Source organism: Enhydra lutris, unplaced genomic scaffold (genome assembly GCF_002288905.1).
Source record: "Enhydra lutris kenyoni isolate GAN:26980312 unplaced genomic scaffold, ASM228890v2 scaffoldscaffold24, whole genome shotgun sequence".
NCBI lineage: Eukaryota > Metazoa > Chordata > Mammalia > Carnivora > Mustelidae > Enhydra > Enhydra lutris.
The window spans coordinates 8,871,245-8,892,360 of record NW_019154108.1 but is presented as its reverse complement, the minus strand read 5'-3'; the positions used below and the strand labels follow the sequence as shown (position 1 = coordinate 8,892,360).

Below are 21,116 nucleotides of genomic sequence, written 5' to 3'. Positions count from 1 at the left end.
TGTAATCGGATTTGTACTATGAAAGATACTACCAGCAGCTGGTATTGGATGGATTAGAACAGGGAAGGGCCAGGGGCAGGTAGGCAGAGCCGTTGAAAACGCGTGTGGGATTGTCCAGAGAAGAGATGGGGTCCTTCCAGAGGCAGTGGTTGAGGAGCAATCAATCGGAATTTGTGGATAATTGAATAGAAATAATGAGGAAGTGGAAGGAGTTGGGGGTTCCTCTGTGTTTCAGCTCAGGTGACTCTTGGAGAGTGGGGTGTTAATTAGCAGACAGGGAGCACAGGCAAAGGAGCTTGTGGGAAGGATGCTGATACTCACTTTGGCTGTACCGAGTCAGATCTGTGAGAAAACCTAGATGGAAATGTGAAGACAACAGCTCAAAACTGTACCAGTGCTTAATAGATACACAGTGGCTGGATATATGGTTTGGGGCCCCATCGATGGCTCAGAGGCAGCTGGAGCCCTGAGAATAGTGGGGGAGTCTAGGACAAAGGGAAGAAGGCCTAGGACAGTATCCTGGGAAACATCAGAATTCAAGAGGTAGAAAGAAGGGAAAGAGGCACTAAAGGACCCTGAAAAGTCTTTGGAAACATAGTAAGATGGCATTACGATGCACCTCATTATTTTTCCTCTTCAACAGTTTTACACTGATGAATTTTTCTGATATTCTTTACCGTCAGTTCTACCAAAGGGTCAACTACCATTTTGCCTTTACTTCGTATCCTCCATCACTTTGCTCATTCTGTTGGTATCTCCTTTATTCTCCTATGCACAATTGAGAGGAAAAGCATGACCTTGCGCTGCATTCTGTAACACCAGGAAAATACGCCTTCCACGATATTGCTAATAACGAAGAATCCCTAGTAGCTGAGGATTTAGCTTGGCATTCTGGTATTGGAGTTTACTATTCTTAGACATAAATATCTTAGTGCAAATCGTATTTTGATATTATTTTGAAGTCTTAAATTGTATATTAGGGAGTCATTGACATTGAAATTTTTGACAGTTTCACACTTGGAGAAAGCGCGTGTTAAAGAATCTCTCCCAGCTTCTAAAATGGCAGTCTAAGATTATATTCTTAGACTTCGCGTAGTACTCATGGCTGATACTTTAGTTTTTTATGTATTTGATAAATATAGATTAAATGCTGGCAATGTCCAAAGCCAAGCTATTGCAAGAGAACAGAGGGGTGACATAAAATGAGTAACTGAAGCTGGATAAAAACCTTCTATTTACAAAATGATGAAGGTTCTCTACTCCCAACTCCCACCTCCCCCACCATCTCCTGTGTCATTCAAAAGGAAAACAGTAGCGGAAGGGTAAGAAAGTACAGCGAGCTTCTGAGTTTCCTCATGCGGACTACTTTGATGCATACTTCTGAGATGTTAAATTCTCTTCAGAAACACTTATTTTTGTGGGTCTGCTTTTCCGGCTCTCTAAGTACAAGCTTGAAATGCTTTTTGGATCATCCAGTCCCGATCTCTACCCTCAAAAGAATTTGTAGCCCAGACGGGGAGGGACATACACCACTTGGAGTAGACAGAGAAAGAGCGAGGCCAGGGGGCGGAGCGCTGGCGTTAGCTGAATACAGACCCGCCAGTGCCTACGAACACCACTCGTACCATCTGGTCCAGCCTAGAAGTTCACTGTCAGCCTTGTAGTTCATCCCCTGCGATCTGGGACAGGAGACCTAGACTGTGGGAACCATGGATCATCATCACAGATACTCAGATATCGGCTCATGGTTGTATTTTCCATTCTGACCATGTGTCAGGGAATCCTGGATTCTTCCTCTGTCATGTGTTCCTTATGCCTAATAATAACCAGCACCATTAGATTGTATTATTGTTTGTTTATGATGACCTGTTTGTGTTTCTTCCTACCCAGTGGTGTGTGGGAGTTGGCCTGAACCAACTCATAAGAGCCTGTTGTTATGTTCCAAGGATTTTGTGAGCTGGTTGTTTAATAGGGTCATGATTAAAAATCAAATTGTATGAGCTTACAGACCAAAACAAGGACATTAAAAACAAAGGTAATAAATACTCAAAATTCAGCACTCCTTAATAATTTTGTTACGTTTTACCCTTCTTGGTGCTTTCGAGGTTGCTTTTAACTGTTGTGTCTGTATAGAAATACCAAACAAGGGTTTGTTTCTGTGCACGTCTTTCCACTTCTGTGTTGCGTGACGTCAGGTTCCTAACTTGAAATTGGCCGTGGGGAGAGTATTTACGTCACCAAAACTGGCAAACTTTGTAAGTCAGGGCTTGCTTTATTGTTTTGTTGATTGTTTAGATTTCAGAAACTAATAGAAAAGATAGTAATAAGATTACATTTTATTTTTATTTTATTTTTTTAGAGAGAGCGAGCAGGAGGGAGGGACAGAGAGAGAATTTTAAGCAGGCTCCATGCCCAGCACGGAGCCAGACACGGGCTCAGTCTCACAGCTCTGAGATCATGACCTGAGCTGAAATTAAGAGTCAGACACTTAACTGACTGACTGAGCCACCCAGGCACCCCACACAGATTATATCTTAAAGTTTGTTCTGTCTGTATCCATTCTGTTGTGAATAGCACACAAAAATGAGGAAATAGTCTTCTACCATTCATCAAAGAAGTCACTCATGTAACTGACAAGCAAGTGAAGGTCTGATGTGTATCTTTGTTTTATCAGTTTCAAATTAGTCTTCACCATAAACAAAAAGATCAGCCAGTATTCACCTTGGAGCTACTCCTAAGCCAGTTCATGGCTTTTGAGTTCAGCAAAATTTAACAAATGTTGTCTGTGACCATCACTTGGCTGATGTAGAGTAAAGGGCATTCTGTACTTTACCATTCTTTATCAGTTTTATGCCTCGCATCCTTTATGTCTGTAAAATTCATAACAAACATGTATACATAATCTGCATATGTAATATTACACATGTATCATTTTCCGCAGAGAACTGGCTGTTATGCCTTTACGGGTGCACACAGCTCCTAGCTGCTAACAAGACCAGAGGAAGCTTGCTTTTGTCAATCCAGATTTAAACAGATTGCCTTTCCTTTCTTTTCCTTGCTCTTTCCCCATTCTTTTTTTCTTCCCTTTCTCTCTTTCACTCCCTCTTTGCTTTCCATCTGTTGTTTTTTTTTTTAATTTAATTTTGTTTTTTTTTTTTTCTTTTCTCCTTCCTTCTTCATAGTGACTAGTATGCACTATGTGTTTGAAACCGAGGAAGCCAGAAAGTACCTGAATTTCATACCATGCCAGCTTTTCGTTAAGTAAGAGAACCTGGAAAGATGGGGGAGCATCTTTAAATTCGTAACATGTGTTGCAGCTAGCAGAATAAATCACGTTGCAGTGGTATTTCATAGATTAGCAATGTCATTTCTGTGGAAATCCACTTGAGGTATGAAAATAGCCCCTGAGTTTCTATCTGTTAGCAATACTATACAAGTTGCTTTTTCTAATTATTTAGTCATTTCAAAATTTATGGTGACAAGGATTCAGTTTGACCTGAGTCTTAACCAAAATAAATTTGGTTTATAGAATTGACTGTGATAATTGTTACCATTTGTTGAGCTAGCTGCTTACTTCTGTTATTCCTAACCCTCGCGGGGATCCACAGGGCTGGCATCATTGTCCCCCCTCTACAGAGGGGACACTGGGACTAAGGAGCTTGTTCCTTGTCACAAATCTTAGAAGTTCCAGAGCTGGTTGCCTATTTCAGTTTTGACCCCAACCTTGCACACTTTTCAGGTATGACATCGTCCTGAGGCTACTTCTTCTCCTTCTTTTTTTTTTTTTTTCCCTTTTTCAAGATTTATTTATTTGAGAGACAGAGTGCAAGGGTGGTGGAGGGCAAGGCAGAGGGAGAGGGAGAATTTCAAGCACACTCCCAACACGAAGCTCTGTCCCTAGACCCTGAGATTGTGACGTAACGTACCTGAGCCAAAAATCAAGAGTTGGTGCTCAACTGACTTCTTATTAATAGCACATTAGAGAAATCAGATCTGACAGCAAAACTTTTTTATTGGTACAGCTCTTGAAATCAAGAACTATGTATGCCACAGAGAATTACATTTTGCGAACACTTTTTTGTTTCCTGTTGGGCTTATGTAAATGTCTTAATGCTTTCTCACTCTGGTGTCTGTCTTTTAGCCTTGGCGGGGGCCCAGATGATGCAAAAGAAATTATGAGGCACAGTTTCTTCTCTGGAGTCAACTGGCAAGATGTATACGATAAAAAGGTAGGTTATTTTCATGGAACAATCTTTATATATTTTGGCAAAAATGAATTTATGGCCAAAAAAATTTTTTAAGTGAATAAAATTCAGTTCAGTGATGTAATGATAGTTTTCATTTTTACTCTACATATAATTGAATATAATATTGAAATTCTTTGGCCAAAAATTTATTGATAATTCTGACTCCCAAAATGCATCTATGAAATGTTATTCAGTATGGTCGGTTGATTTTTCTTTTATCACAGTAATGTTAGTTTGCTTCTCATTGTTTCCTTAACATTGGTAGGAGAAAAAAAAAGACCCCAATGTTATGTTATTCTTTAAGAAAACTAGCAAACAAATCAGAATGTTTTTCCTTGTCTTTATGTCTTTAATTTTAAAGTGAGCTCTACAAATTTATTCATACGAATCTTATTTGAAAAGGAATTAAAAAGCCCTTTAGTTTTCAATATTTAACAAAGAAATGGATATTTTTCTTATTTGGGGCTTTTCTGTTATTTGAAACTGAATTTTAATGCCCACAAAATGGATGCTACTAATTTTGTAACTTTATTGTGATCTGCTTATTGCTTGTTTTTAATACTGTAATTTTTGCTTAGGACAGGAAATTACTGTATCTAGTCCTTTTTAATCTTTGTCTATTTTATTTCTTCTATTTCAGTTATTGCCTGTATAGGCACTGATTTTGATTTTTTGGTTTTCAAATGCTCATGTAAAATTTTTACCAAAATTTTACTATGAAATTTTTATGTAATGCCATATTTGCTTAGAATCTTTACTAGTTCTTTGTGTCGTTAGTCCTTCTATTTCAATTTATTCCAGTTTTCCCTATTTTTCTCTGAAACATATACAGTCAACATTTAGGAAATATCTATTTTGTGCCAAATATTCTCTTCTATTAATCCGTAAGGTAAAGATAGAGTGATACCATATGACTTATGAGGAAGAAGACAAGTACTGAATTTCTGCATTATGTTATGGGAATGGGGAGTATGTTGATTTTCTAAGCATTTCTTGTAAAATAGTTGCGTGGTAATAAATACCTCTACTCGAACTCTAGACTCCCACCGGGTGCAAAGCACAGGGGTAGATGTTAGATCCTTCTCGACCCTTCTAAGAAGCACATGACCTTTCTTAAACGTTTATTTTCTTCATGTAGATGACTAGACATCCACTGTATAACGCTGGTGATGTTCTTTGTGGGTTGTTTCCCTCTTTAGACCCTAATGGTAGGTATGTACTGTTTTTATCAAATCAGTTCACTACAAAAGACCCTCGTCAAAGAGAAGGATCAAAGTCTTCTTATGTCTCCCAAAAATAATACAGGGTCAGAGGTTTTCTTTGGTGTACAAAGCTATAGGCTGCAAACAAATACCCCTTTGCTGGACCCTCACCAAGCAAAATTAAAAAAAAAAAAAAAAGAGGGAGAGAGAGAGAAGGAAGGAGAGAAAACCTTTCTTGAGGAGATAATTGTGAGGCACCAGTGTGTCACTGCTAACTTAAAGAAGAGGCAAAGCATGGACTTTCTTCCATCCTGTCAGGAGACTAAGATATGCCACAAAGATTTCCTCGGCAGGGTTCAGCTCTCTGTGTTAAGTGGGATCACCTGGGGAAAGCTCTGGGAGACACACGTCCTGTCTCTGCTCCTTGGGGCTGGACATGCCTAGAGCCAAGGTGAAAGCAAGACACCCCCAGCTCCTTTGAGGTGAATGGGATTGGAGGGGGCCGGCCAGCAGGGAGAAGGAGCTGCCACATCATAGCTTTAGATGATGTATTGTGGAGACATGAGTTCAAATTGTTATAATTGATAAACATAGGTGCCACTTAATCTGAGAAGAGGTCTTAAGTGTCTTCCTTAAAGAAACATAACCACGAAAGTTACAGTGTCCATAAATAGAATTCATCAGGGACCGAGCTCCACTGCAGGTTTACCCGGGTGGATATCAGACGAGGCACGGATGTTTCCAGCCATCTTCCCTGTTTAAGGGACAGTATAGCAGCGTGACAGCAGCATCCGCACATTTTGAGTCTGTCTCTGGAAGGCTGTGAAAACGTGATTGGGTTTGTCTGGGTTTGTGTCACTAAGAAATAGGGGATTAATTATGGGAATGCTGTAATACTCTTTGGGAGTTTTGCTGTTTTGTAGGTTTATCATTACATAATCATTGGCCAGTTTTCTATATATTGTGGCAAAGCTAGAGATGACATATAGAGAAGCTAGTATCTTGAAGGGAAATCTAAATCTCTTCCTAGATTAAGTAAGAAAAGAAAAAGAATTAATCTTAATTGCGAATATCATGAAGAGCACAGGATTGAAGTGTGGAGATCCGTGCCCTAGATTTGCTTCTTCCTTCCTGTGGGGAAATGGACAAGCCATTTTGCTCACATAAAATTATGATCTCTAAAATGCCTTCACGCTTTAAGATTCTCTGGAGGATGTTTTAGAAGATGAATTTATCTGTATAAGTTTCTATATAAACTTCACACTCAGTTTGTTATCTTCTGCAAAAAGTCTGCTGGGATTTTGTGTGATAGCATGTTGAATCTGGATAAATTTGTGGCAGAATTGACATTCGAACAGGATTAAGGCTTCAGATCCATGAACATCGTATACCTTTCCATTTAATTAGGTTTTCTTTAATGTCTGTCTGTAACGTTTCATAATTTTCCATGTTCGAGTCTTATCTGTATTTTGTTAGTTTTGTCCTTAAGTATTTCATGTCTTCTGATAAAAATGGTATTTTAAAATTTTATTTTCGTAGTGTTTGTTACCAGTATATAGAAACACAATTGATTTTGTATATTACCTTATGTCCTGCAAACTTGCAAAGCTCACTTAGTAGTTTGTGTGTGTGTGTGTGTGTGTGTGTGTGTGTGTGTGTGTTGTGTGTATTAGTCAATATTCTCTGCATAGGTGATTATATCCTAATGTAAATAAGAAGTTTTACTTCATTTTCGATTGGTATGTTTTGTTTTCGTTTTTTTGTTTTTGTTTTTTTTTTTTGTTTTGCCTCAGTATATTGGCTAGGACCTCAATGTAATGTTGAATAGAAATGATGGAGTGAACATCCTGGTTTTGTTCTTGATCTCATGCAGAAAACATCTTTTATCATTAAATATGATGTTAATTATCACAGATAGTGCTGAAATCTTAGTTTTTAAATATCACTCTTCCAAGCAAAGAACCAAGGGTACTTGGAAAAGTAGTTTATTTCAGAGCTTGGATAGGGAAAATAAAAGATAAGCCCATGGAATTTTGTGGTGCCAAAAAGTAAAAAACAAAAATAGGTTGATAGGTAGGTAGGTAGATAGATAGATAGAGGTGCATTAATAGGATGCAGGAGTGAACCTTAAATAAGTCCCAGTGATGAAAGCTGGAAAAATTTAAATAACAAATAGTTTATTGTTTATTACTCTTATTTATTAGTCTATTATGACCCAAGGAATAAAACTTCCACACTACAAAAATAAATGATTGAACAAATAAAATGTTAAGAAGAAGAGATATGTCTTCCTTATAGATGAATTCCAGTTAATAAATGTAGTTTCATAATGGAAAAAATGTGTCTGTATATACTTCTTATGCATTATACAGTTGGAAACATGTTAAGATACTGGTAACATTGGTTGCCTCAGGAGAGGGAACTAAGTGAATGAGACCCATGGTGTGTGTTCAGCTTTTCATTACATGTGGTTTTGGAACTTTTGAATTTTTATTTATTTATTTTTTTTGGAACTTTTGAATTTTTAACTATGTAGATAGATATGTAGTCAGTCATAAGTAGCATTAAAACTTTAAGAAGACAATAAAATGAAAAATATGTAAATATTTAAATAAAGAATCTTGTGAGTATCAGAATAAAATGAAACAAAACAAATAAAATAAATGCAGAAGGAATGAGGGAACTAGAAAATCACCATCAGACCCTCAGAGGGGAACTTACTGCATGTGGGATCTACCAATGAATGTTAAAATCAGTGGGCAGAAGTTTAAGAAATAATTGCGTAGTCTCAGTGTATCGGTCCTCAAACATTTATTATATACAAAGCTTGAAAAAGTAACTTTTTGGTAGAAAAGCCTGGTGGACTATGTCTTAAGCCCGCTGATCGAGATTAGCATCACCAGTGATAAGACAGACTTGCTATCCTGTAGCCCGTGATACAGATTGTGGGAAGGCTCGATCACTTTTGTGGTATTCTATGCATAGCCTCAACATAATGATGAGAAAACCTGAAACACCCAAATGGAGGGGTCATTCCTCTGGCCAGGTAAACCCAAAAGTGTCAACTTCATGCAAGGAGAGGATTGACTACAGAACCAGGCCGGCTGAAAAAGACGGAGGGCACACTGACCAAGTGCAGTGTGGGGTTCCAGACAGGGTCCCAGACAGGGTCCCAGACAGGGTCCTGGGACAGCAGATGGCCATAGTGGGAAGGTGTTGAAGTCCAGATAAGGTTGCTGATAACAGTTTTGTACCAGTGTTAATTTCTTAGTTTTGAGCATTGTGCTTGACTGTATGAGATATTATCCTTAGGGGCAGGTGAGTAAATGGGATAGGGGAGCTTTTCATACTATTTTTGTAAGCTTCTCTAAGCCTAAAATTATTTCAGTATAACAAGTTATAAAAATGCGATGTTAGTGTAAGCTTTCTATACCTCCTTTATTAGGTTGAGGAAGTTCCCGTCTGTTCCTAGTGTGCTAATAGTTTTTATCCTGAAGAGAATTTAGAATTTCATTAAAAGATTTTCTGCATTTGTTGTAATGACCCTATGGTTTTTCTCTTTTATATTCTATTAAGATGGCGAATTACACTGATAGGCTTTCTAATGTTCAGTGAACCTCCATTCCTGGAAAACCCACCTATTCCTGATGTCCTTATTATGTATTGCTAGATTTGATACAATGGATTTTTTAAGGATTTTTGCATCCTTAAATCCTGAGTGGTACTGGGGCGTCATCTTTTCCTGAATTGTTTTTGTATGATTTTCATTTTGGGATCATGTTTGATTTTTTAAAATGAAGAGAGAAGTATTTCCTCTTCTTTAATTATATGGGATTGTTCATATAGAATTTGTATTATCTGTTCCTAAAATCTTTGCTAGAATATACCAGTGAAGCCACTTGGGCCTGGAGTTTTGTATTTGTTTGGGAGGATTTTAGCTCTGAGCTCATTTTCTTTCATAGTTGTGGGTCTGTTCTGCTTAATGTTTCAGGATCTTTTGTCTTCTAAGCTTTCTAATTTAATGGCTTAAAGATATTTATAATATTCCCTTATTGTCTTTACAATGTTTGTTGTAATGTATGTAATGATGATCTCTCTTTTAATCCTGATAGTGGTGATTTGTGTGTTCTCGCTTCTTTTTCTTGATCAGTCTAGTGAGAGGTCCATATCAGTGCTATTGAATTTTGTCAGAGAACCAGCTCTGGTTTCATTGATTTTCTGTATTCTTTTTCTGCTCATTATTCATTGATTAATTAATTCTGTTCCTTGCTATTTCTTTATTCCATTTCTTTTGAGTTTACTTTGCTCTTCTTTCCCTATTTTATTTGGGGGGAAGCTAAGATTATTGTTGGGGGACTGTTCTCTTTTTGTAGCATAGCACTTAGTGAATGCTGTGAGTTTCCATAGAAGGACTGTTACCTTTGTTTTGCAAGTTTTGATACGTTCTTTTTTTTTTTTCATTTCAAAATAGTTTTAATTCCTCTTATGATTCCTTCTTAACTTGGAGATTATTTAGAAATATATCGTTTGATTTCCAAATATATAGATTTTTCAGATTTTTCTGTTACTGATTCCTAACTATTTTGTGTTTGGAAAACATACTTTATATGATACTAATCCTTTTAAATTTATTGACATTTGCTTTATGGCCCAGAAAACGGTCTCTCTGATGTATGTTCTATGTACACTTGAAAAGAGTGTATATTCTGCTTTTTAATGCACAAAGTGTTCTGTCAATAGCCATTTGTGAAGATGGTTGGTGGTGCTTATCTTTCCTGTATTCTTACTGATTTTCTATTTGTTCTTTCAGTCCCTGGAAAAGGGTTTTTGAAATCTGGAGCCATAATTGTGCATTTGTTTCTCTTTTGTTTCATGTATTTTGAAGCTTCATTGATAGTTGTGTACACATTTAGGTTTGTGATAGCTTCTTAGTGAATTTAGCCCTTTATCTTCATGAAGTGTTCCTTTATATTCATAGCAATAATCATTGTTTTGAAATCTTTTTCTGGTATTAATATAAGTACTCCAGCTTTCTTTTGATTTTATCATTTCCATCATGTTACTTTTACAAGTGGGTTTTCTTTTAGGCATCATGTAGTTGATTCCTGTGTGTTTGTGTCTATTTTCATGTATATTATAGTCTTTATTTACAACTTTATGGCAAAAAAGAAGAGGGAAAATTTAAAACAGGGCATTCAAGCTGATATTTCAGATTAGAGAAGTTCCATTTTAAATGTCAATCTCATTGCCCAAAGGTAAACAATAGTGAATCTACGTATGCAGTTTCCTTTTGAAGTATAGTGTTCATATTTTAGGCATCTTTTAAACATAAAAATTCAAAGAAAGCAAAATCACTCCTTAAAAGCTGCATAAATTAAGGGTGTTTTAAATTTATCTTGTCCTGTAATAAAAAATTAAAAGCTGGAAAAGCAGTTGCACTTCCTATGTGAGTGGACGGTTGCAACAATTAGTCATTTTATGCAGTGACGGTTATATTTTCAATTCACCATTAACTACTCTGAACTTACCATGAGATGTAGTCAAAGTCAGAAGACAAGACTTAGGGAGAGTTCCCCTTTTTCGTGGGAGGTTAAGCCTTTCAGAACCAGCATGGAAAAGAGACACCCTGTTGAAGAATTCTGGTGTGGAAAAAAAATGAATGTAGTCAGTTTCAACTCCTGCTGAACTGGTGTACTGTTTTCATTGACATGTTTCGTATTGTTCTTCTGGCTCTGCTGTGTTTAATTCTTCTAGTTTATCTGAGTCTTCAGCAGTATAGAGGTTTTCATCAATGGGACCAGCATCCCTGGCTCCGTTTTCCTGTCTCTTCCCTTTGTTGTGCTGTTTCCACATTGCTTCCTTCACCACTTCAGCCCTACCTCTGGAAGCTCGGCATCATTGTTTGTTGGAAGTACATGAGTTTTCAGGACTAGCTACAGTTACTGCCTTTCTCATTCACACCTCTTGGGATATACAGGCTTAAGTCCACTCCGTTTGTGTGCACTGAATCATCCCCCTTCACCTGTTGTCTGTGTATCACAGGTGTTGTCTGCTTCCTTATGCTCACCAGCCCAAGCAGGACAAAATTCCAACACCCCCATGGCCACGATCACCAGTGCTTTCTCTGCTTTGAAGTCTGCTTTCTTTCCTTATCTTGCTCAAGTTCATCCTTATTTTCCTGTCTTTTCCTTTCCTCTCATGCACGAAAATGTTAGGGTGATGTTGGTAACAGTGGAACCTAGGGCAGAACATCTCTTTCAATTGTATCTTACGAAATTTCATTTTCTTTCTCTTCCTTCTTTATATCTTTCTTCACCACAAATCCGGGAGGAAATGCATGGTGATGCATATAACTATTATCCCCTCCAGGGCTTACCCAAAGTCAGCCGTATTTGTTGTCTTCCAAAGCTTCAAGAAAATGTTTGCACACTCTTTGAGGGTTTTTTTTCTCTTTTCCACTTCGCTGTGCTTTTTGTTCACTCTCTGCAGTTTTCTCTCACCTCAATTATCCATACCGTCTTTTTCAAGTTTTTTACCTCTTGCATTACATTTTCTCACCAGTCACATCATGAGCCAACTTATGCTTACCTCACTTAGTTCACTGCCCTTGCTTGAAGGGCACACATACCATAGATTAGGATCTGCACCTTTAATTATTTTTTTAGCAAAAGTACAGGTATGAATAGTTCATTTAGCTCTTGCATTTCTTTCTTCTTGTCATCTTTTTTCAATTTCTTTTCAGCTTCACTTTACGCTATGTGATGTAGATTTTGTTGACTAAATTAAACTTGATTACTGATAGCTTTGATAAACTTATGTTGTTTTGCCCCTGTATTATTTAGATCAGAAATTTTAGGGGCGCCTGGGTGGCTCGGTTGGTTAAGTGTCGGACTCCTGATTTCAACTCAGGTCACACTCTCAGGGTCATGAGATCGAGCCCCATGTTGGGGCTCAGCATGGAGCCTACCTGAGATTCTTGATCCTTCTCTTTCTGTCCTTCTCCCACTGCACACACACATTCTCTCTCTCTCTTAAAAAAATAATTTCTGTTCAATAATTTTCTCTTTATTTTTCTGCTCCATCTTTTTGCTACCCACACCCTAACTCTGTTTCTTGGAGGGCATTATAGAGACAGGTGGCACCAGCCAGACTTAAACCCAGCTGGATACTGTCAGGGGATCCGGCCTCACAGCAGGAGGGGCTAGATCCCTATGTTACCTATTCAGTAGGTAACATAGGATTTTTAAATGGACTCTGAAGCCCATTTTCATTTAATGCAAGTATTGACATAGTTACTATGGATTTCAATCTATCATCCTGGGATTTTTTTTCTTTCCATTTTTTTAAAATCTGTTCCTTTATCTTCATCTGCCTGCTTTGAGATTTATTGAATATTTTATGATTCTGTTTTATCTTGGCTCTTGTCTTATTAGATATACAGCTTCTCTTTATTGTTTTGAGGTTGTTTCCAGAGTTTGCCATACACAAGCTTATCTTTTCACAGATTGCCTTTAATTAATATTAGAACCACATCACATTCACAGCACATTTGTTTCCTCTTCCGTTCTTTATGCTATCATTTTACTTTCCCATGTCATCAGCGTCATAGCACGAGAACTGTATTTTGCTCTCGACAAGTTATATTTTGATGTGACTAAAACTGTGTATTTACACTTTTAGCATTCTCCATTCCTTTATGTAGATCCTTGCTTCCATCTGGTATCTGGTTTTTGGTTCATTGCTTCTTTTCAGCCTTTATTCTAAGGCTCGTTTACTTAGCTCCACTTCTCAGACATGACTCCCTGGGCTTGGAAAGATTCGTGGAAAAAAAACATGTTTGAAGGAAATATAAGGTAAGGAAACGATGGGAATGTGACATTTCGGAAGCGGAGGCCAATGTGAGAATGAACCAAGTCTCAATGAATGAAGGAAGATCTGCTGACTGGGAAGGACCTGCGCGCAGTTCAGGGTAGACTGAAACTGGATGCAAGAAGTGGAGCAGGGCGCCTGCGGATTTGCTGTAGTTTCAGGCAAGCTTAGTTCCTGTTTGCTTGATGCACCTACTTACCTACTCAACTAGGACACTGACAGAACATGACTGGACCCCTTCAGCTTTTGTTAGGGTCAACTTTTAGGTGGTAGAGTTCGGAAAAGAGAATCTCATTGAGAGACTGCGCAGGGATGGTAATATTTCATTCCACATGCAGGTATCCAGTGGCTAGAGATACAGGACTAGCACTGGAAGTAAGGACAGCAATGGATATGGCTATCTGGAAACCTGCTTAAACAAGGGCTGTGGGAATGGATTTCCTCTGTGAGCAGGGGAGGGATGAGAAAAATTGATGGGAAAGAAAAAGAGAGCCCAGGATGGGGTGCCTGGGTGGCTCAGTGTCTGCCTTTGGTGAGGTCATGATCAGGTCATGATCCCAGGTGTTGGGATTGAGTCCCACCTCGGGCTCCCTGCTCAGTGGGGAGTCTGCTTCTCCCTCTGCCCCTCCTCCTACTTGTGCTCTCTCTCACTCTCTTTCTGTCCAAAAAAAATAAAAATAAAAAGTCAGGTACAGAGGGTGGTGTGAGGACAGTGAGAACCAGGATTGAGTGTTGGAAAATATCCACAGTCAGGAATGGAAGTTGGTTTGAGGATGCATTTTTATAAGGTGTATCAGAATCCCTTGTGAAGAATCATGCAAAAGTTGCAGGGACACTTTTCTGACTGAAAAATTCATCTTGATGAGATTGGTGATTGTGGCAGTTGACGCAGGTGTTAGCGATCGCTATGGTGTTCGTCCATGAAGCAAAGTCAAGTACAACATGGGCACTAACAGAAGATGGATGGTCAGCTACAATATGCCTCTAGGAGCTCCACATTGATATGCTCCTTCCCTGCTCGAACAATGGCCCATTTTTTAAACTTTGGATCAAAGAAAGATGGGCTCCAAATATCTACCAAACACTCCTGCAGTTTAACATTAAAATTACTGTCTTCCATTGATCATGAGGCATTGTACTGAGGATATAAAAGAAGACAGACAGCTGTCCAGATATTAGTTATGGCATGAAATGCAAATGGCCACAGTTTTAAGATCCCTCAGATTGGGTTAAAACAAAATACCAGTAGGTTTCCTTAAAAGAATCTCACCTGAAACAAAATTACCCAGAAAAGTGAAAAAAATAAGAGGATGAACAGAGATTAAGCAGTCAGATATTCTCAGAAGTAAATAGATAACAACAATAATTTGGGGCAAAGTTGATTGCAATCCATAAATAGGAAATGTGAAAGATTATTTTTGCCAAAATGAAAAAATACGCACCAAATAGCAGCATATCCACAAGCACAGAACACTGTCAGAAATGCCAGGGGACTTCTCAGAAATACAGTTTCTCGCTCAGTGTGGCAGAGGTGTACTGGCAAGAGGTAGCTTGTGGTTTTGTTGGTTTTCTTCATCAATTTCGTTTTCAGTTTCATTGATTTCTGCTCTGAAATTTCTTTCTTTCCCTTACCACAGGTTTTATTTGCTCTTCTATTTCCAGTTTCCTAAGCTGTAAGCTTAGACTATTACTTCAGATCTTTCCTTTCTAATGAATGGATTCAGTTCAATAAATTTTCCTTTAAGTTCTCTTTTCACTGCATCCCACAAATTTTTGATAAGTTGTATTTCATTTTCATTTAGTTCAATATATTTCAGCTTTTTTCCTGAGACTTCCTGTTTGACTCGTGTGTTGTTTTGGTATATTATGATTTAAACTCTTAAGTGTTTGGGGGGTTTTGAGCTCTTTTTGATTTCCAGTTTAATTCCACTGTGGCCTGAGAACGTTCCCTTGAATGTCTGTTCTTTTTAAGTCTGTTAAGGTGTGTTTTATGGCCTAGAATGTGGTCTGTCTTGGTGAATGGTCTGTGAGCTTGAGAAGAGTGTGTGTTCTGCTGTCTTGGGATGAAGTAGTCCATAAATATCAATTGGGTCTAATTGACTGACGGTGCTTTTCAGTTCAGTGATGTCCTTACTAATTTTCCACGTACCGGATGTGTCAGGTACTGATAGAGCGATCTTAATGTCTCCAAGTGTAATAGGGAGTTAATCTGCTTTTCCTTGTTCCTCTATCAGTTTTCGTCTGCTGTACTTTGAATCTCTGTTGTTAGATGCATACACATGAAGGATTCTTAGGTCATATTGGAGAATTTGCCACCTTATCATGATGTAATGTCCCTCTTTGTCTGTGATAATTTTCCTTACTCGGAAGTCTGCTCTGCTTGAAATTAGTGTAACTACTTCAGCTTTCCTTTGGTAAGTGTCAGCATGGTACGTCTGCCTCCATCCCTTTACTTCTACTAATCTCTCAGTGTCTTTACGTTGAAAGTGTATTTCTTGTAAATAATACATAGTTGGTTCTTGTTTTTTTATATACTCTGGCAGTCATTGTCTTTTCATGGGTGTTTTTAGGCCATTGAAATTTAAAGTGATTATTGCCATAGTTGGATTATTATCTGCCATATCTGTTATTGCTTCCTATTCATTGTCCTGTTCTTTGGTTCTTTCTGTGTGTTCCATTCTTTTTCTGATTTTTCTGGTTTTAACTGAACATTTTCTAAGAATGCATCTTTTTCTCCTCTCTTAGCATATCATTTATACTTCTTTTTAAACTGTCTTGGTGCTTTCCTTTAAGGTTGCAGCATATATTTATAACTAACTGAAGTCCTTTTTCAAATAATACTACACCATTTCACAGATGGTACAAGTACATTAAAGCAGTATTCCTAATTCCTCCTTCCTGTCCCAAGTAACATTGCTCATTAATGTCACTCATCCATAAACTATAGTTATTGTATACATTGTTGCATTATTATTGTGAACAAACTGTTTTCTGTTAAATCAATTAGGGGTGAGAAAAAAAATTATTTTACCTTCGTTGGTTCCTTTTCTAGCATTCCTCCTTTCTTTCTGTAGAACTAAGTTTCTACCATTTTCTTTCTTTCTGATGAACTTTTTTTTTAAAGACTGTTTATTTGAGAGAGAGACAGAGCGAGCATGAGCCAGGGGGAGGGGCAAAGGGAGAGGGTGAGAAAGAGACTCCCTGTTGAGCATGGAGTGGATGTGTGGCTCTATTCCCAGGACCTGGAGATCTTGACCTGAGCTGAAGTCAGACGATTAACTGACTGAGCCACCCAGGCACACCTGAACTTTTTTTTTTTAACATTTCTTGCAAGGTAGGTTTACTGGTGACAGATTGCCTCAATTTCTGTTTGTCTAGGAAAGTATTATTTCTTATTTTTGAAAGATAATCTTTCTGGATACAGAATTCTAGGTCAGTGTTGTTTTCTTTCAACACTAAGTATTTTACTCCATTTTTTTTTCTTACTTGCATGGTTACTGAAGAGAAAGCTAATGTAATTCTTGTTTGAACCTCTATAGATGAGGTTTTTGGGGTGTGTGCGTGTGTGTGTGTGGCTTCTTAAGATTTTATCCTTGTCTTTGATTTTCTGCAATTTGAATATAATATGGCTAGGTATAGATTTTGGACTCTATGTTGAGTCATATTCTCTGAAATTAGGAGATACTGTTTTGTTGGCTAGTGCTAATTTTGAAAAATGCTCAGTCATTATTGCTTTAGGTATTCTGCTTTCTCTCTTTAACCTCCTTCTTATATTTCCATTACATACGCCTTTTATTACTGTTTCACAATTCTTATTTCTCTTTCCTTTTCTGTTTTGGAAGTTCCCATTACCATTTCAAGCTACTGATTCTGTCCTTGGCCATGCCCTGATTGTTAATGAGCTCATCAAAGGCATTCTTAATTTCTGTGATGATGTATTTTTTATTTCTACAATTTCCTTTTTATTCTTTCTTAGAGAATACATTTCTTCACTTATATTACCCATATGTTCTTTTTTTTTTTTTTAAAGATTTTATTTATTTATTTGACAGAGATCACAAGTAAGCAGAGAAGCAGGCAGAGAGAGAGAGAGAGAGGAGGAAGCAGGCTCCCTGCCGAGCAGAGAGCCCGATGCGGGGCTCGATCTCAGGACCCTGGGATCACGACCTGAGCCGAAGGCAGAGGCTTTACCCCACTGAGCCACCCAGGCGCCCCATATTACCCATATGTTCTTGCATGTAGTGCAGTTTTTCCATTAAAACACTTACTATATTTTCATAGATGAATTAAATTCCCAGTCTGATAATTCCAGCATCTTTGCCCATCTTTGCCATATCTGAGGCTGGTCCTGGTGCTTGCTCTTTATTGTGAAACTGTTGTTTTTTCGTTTGTTTTATTTTTTACTATGCCTTGTAGTTTTGTCTTGAAAGTCAGACATTATGTACTGGGTAAAAGAAACTGAAGAAATGGAGGTAAATAGGTTTCTAGCAGAGATTTTATGTGTTTATCAGGCTAGTTTATGAGGCTAAATTTATTTGCTAGTGCTAATACTTTTTTTAGGAGATAGTTCAATTTGTATGCCTTTTATTTTTTTTCTTACATAATTGCACTGATTAGAATCACCAGAACAAGGTCATATAGAAATGGTGAGAACAGACATTTAATTATTATAGCATGAACATATCCCCCAGTTACTATGATACTAGCTGTAGGTTTTTTTATGTGCACCATCTCTCAGATTGACAAAATTTTCCACTGTTCTATTTTCTGAACATTTTTATTATGAATGGATGCTGGATTTTGTCAAAATGCTGCTTTCTGCATTCACTGACATAGTTATGGTATTTCTGTTTTAGTTTGTTAATATGGTGAATCACATTGATTTTTTTAATATTATGTCTATGCTTACACACCTCAAATTAACCCCAATCATGGTATGTATTTTTTATGTATTGCTAAATTTCTTTTGTTAGCATTTTGTCAAAGATTTTGCATATAATGAAAAATAGTAGGCTATACTTTTTTTTTAATGTATTAACCACCTGGTTTTAGAATCAGGATAATGCTAGAGACCAAAAGTGAGTGGTATTTCCTTGTCTTCTATTTTATGAAAGATTTTGCATAGAATTGGTATATTTCTTCTATAAATGTAGAATGTCCTGTGAATCTTTCTGAGCCCAGACTAAAGAAATTCAGTCTCTAACGGATATAGGACACTTCTAGTTACAAATTTTAAAATTTTGTCTGATTGTTGAACTAATTGACATTGAGTTGATCATTTATTGTCTTGATTTCTTTTTTCTATTTCTTTTAGCTTGGTTTTTAAATTAGTTCTTTTTCTGATTTATTAAGTTAAAACTTAGATTTGAATCTTTTCTTTTCTAATACAGCATTGTAGTGCTATATATTTACTTCTGAGCAACTCTAGCTCTGAGCACAGCCTATAAGTTTTGTTATGTCATACTGTGACTTACTATTTGTTTCAAAATGTTTTCTGATTTCCCTTTGGTTTCTTCTTTTGACCATATGAGTTATTCAAGTGTATTGTTTGATTTATAATATTTGGACATTTTTCAGCTGTCCTTCTATTTTAATCTCAAGTTTAATTCTTTTCTTAAAGAACATACTTTGTATATTTTAACTATTCTAAATTTTTGAGATTTGTTTTATGAAATATGGTTTATTTTTTTTTTTTAAAGATTTTATTTATTTATTTGTCAGAGAGAGAGAGAGAGAGCGAGAGTGAGCACAAGCAGATAGAGTGGCAGGCAGAGGCAGAGGGAGAAGCAGGCTCCCTGCTGAGCAAGGAGCCCGATGTGGGACTCGATCCCAGGATGCTGGGATCATGACCTGAGCCGAAGGCAGCGGCTTAACCCACTGAGCCACCCAGGCGTCCCTGAAATATGGTTTATATTGATGAATGTTTCGTGTGCATTTGGAAAGAATATGTATTCTCCTGTCATTTACAGTGTTCTGTAAATGTCAGTTGTTAAGTCAGGTGAATGAATAGTGTTAAGTCTTCTACATCCTTACTGAATGTTTAATGGTTTACTTGTTGTCAGTTACTAAGAAAGGAAGAAGAAAATCCTCAATGGTAATTATGGCTTTGACTATTTCTCTTTTAGTTCTATCAGCTTTGCTTTATTTTAATCTTCAAGTTCTACTTGTAAATGTTCCCAAATTTAAGATTGTTATATCTTCTTGATAAACTTACCTCCTCATCATTTCATCTAGCTTAGCCAATTTTTGGCATAAAGATTAGATACGAATGAAAAAAAAAGAAAAACAATAAAGAAAAATTTTTTTAAAAGTTGATTGCAAATATCTATAAAATTAACAAACTTTTAGTTAGATATACTAAGGAAAAAAAATCAGATGCTAAAATCACAAATGAAATAGGGACATTACTACTGACTTTATAAAAATAAAAAAAGGACTATAAGAGAATGCTCTGAACAGATGTACATGTAAAAATGGATAACCTACATGAGATGGAAAAATTCCTAGAAATATACAAACTACTGAAATGACTCAAGAAGAAATCGGAAATCTGAGTAAAGCTCTAACTAATAAGGCAATTAAATCAGTAATCAAAAAATCCCAACAAGGAAAAGCCCAAGACCAGATGGCTTCACTGGAGAATTCTATCAAATATTTCAAGAAGAAATACCACCACTTCTTCTCAAACTCTTGCAAGAAATTGTAGGAGTGAATACTTTTTAACTCTGTGAGGCCAGCTTTACCCTGATTCCAAAGCCACACAAAGACATTACAAAAAGAGAAGACTACAGACCAATATTCCTAACTAATATAGATACAAAATTCCTCAATAAGATCTTAGCAGACCAATTAGTAGCATATTAAAGGGATTGTACACCATGATCAAGTGAGTTTTATCCCAGAAATGCAAAGACAGTTCAACAGACTAAAATTAATCAATGAAATACCCCACATTAATAAAGGAAAAAACCCCCATGATCATCTCAGTTGGTGCAGGAAAAGCATTTGACAAAATTCCACACCTTTGCTGATTCATAAAAACAAACAAACAAAAAAAACTGAGAAAACTAGGAATAGAAGGAAACTTGTTCAACAGGATAAAGGCCATAGATTAACCTACAGCTGACATCATACTTGGTGTTGAAAGACTGAAAGCTTTTCACGTGAGATAAGGAAGAGAACAAAGATGCTCACTTGTGACACTTCTGTTCAACATTAATACTGGAAGCTGAAGTCAGAGCAATTAGAACAGAACATAAAAAGCAATCAGATTGGAAGGAAGTAGTAAAACTACCTCTCTTCACAGATGTAGAAAACCCCAAGGAGAACACACACACACACACACACACACACACACACACACACCCACCCTCTAAAGCTAATAAACAGATTCAGCAACATTTCAGGATATGAAATCAACACCAAAATAATACTTTATATTTGTATATATTAAGCTGTGAACAAGCTGGGAAGCAAATTAAAACAATTCCATTTACAGTAACATCAAAAAGAATAAAATACTTAGGAATAAGTAGAATCACAGTGGTGCAAGTTACACGCTGCCGACTTAAAATACTGCTGAAATAGGTGAAAGAATTCATGGGTAAATGGAGAGACACCCCATGTTTGTAGCTTGGTGACTTACTATTAAGATGATAGACACAATCAGTGGTATTACAGAATCGATGCAATCCTTATGAACATGGTTGTGTGCAACCTGTGTAATATGCTCCTGGATTCACTGTGCTTCTATTTTGTTAAGGATTTTTGCATCAGTGCTTGTGGGTATATTGATCTG

The 21,116-nt window shown here is 37.1% G+C and overlaps 1 protein-coding gene across 2 annotated transcripts in view; it reads left to right on the top strand.

Moving 5' to 3' along the window:
* LOC111150885 (AKT serine/threonine kinase 3) overlaps positions 1-21,116 on the top strand; it is a 314,865-nt gene that overhangs the window by 266,385 nt on the left and 27,364 nt on the right. For both annotated transcript variants that reach the window (XM_022508564.1, XM_022508565.1), the window contains one exon: positions 4,142-4,229. In XM_022508564.1, coding sequence (XP_022364272.1) covers positions 4,142-4,229 — 88 coding nt within the window. The remainder of the gene's footprint in view (positions 1-4,141; positions 4,230-21,116) is intronic.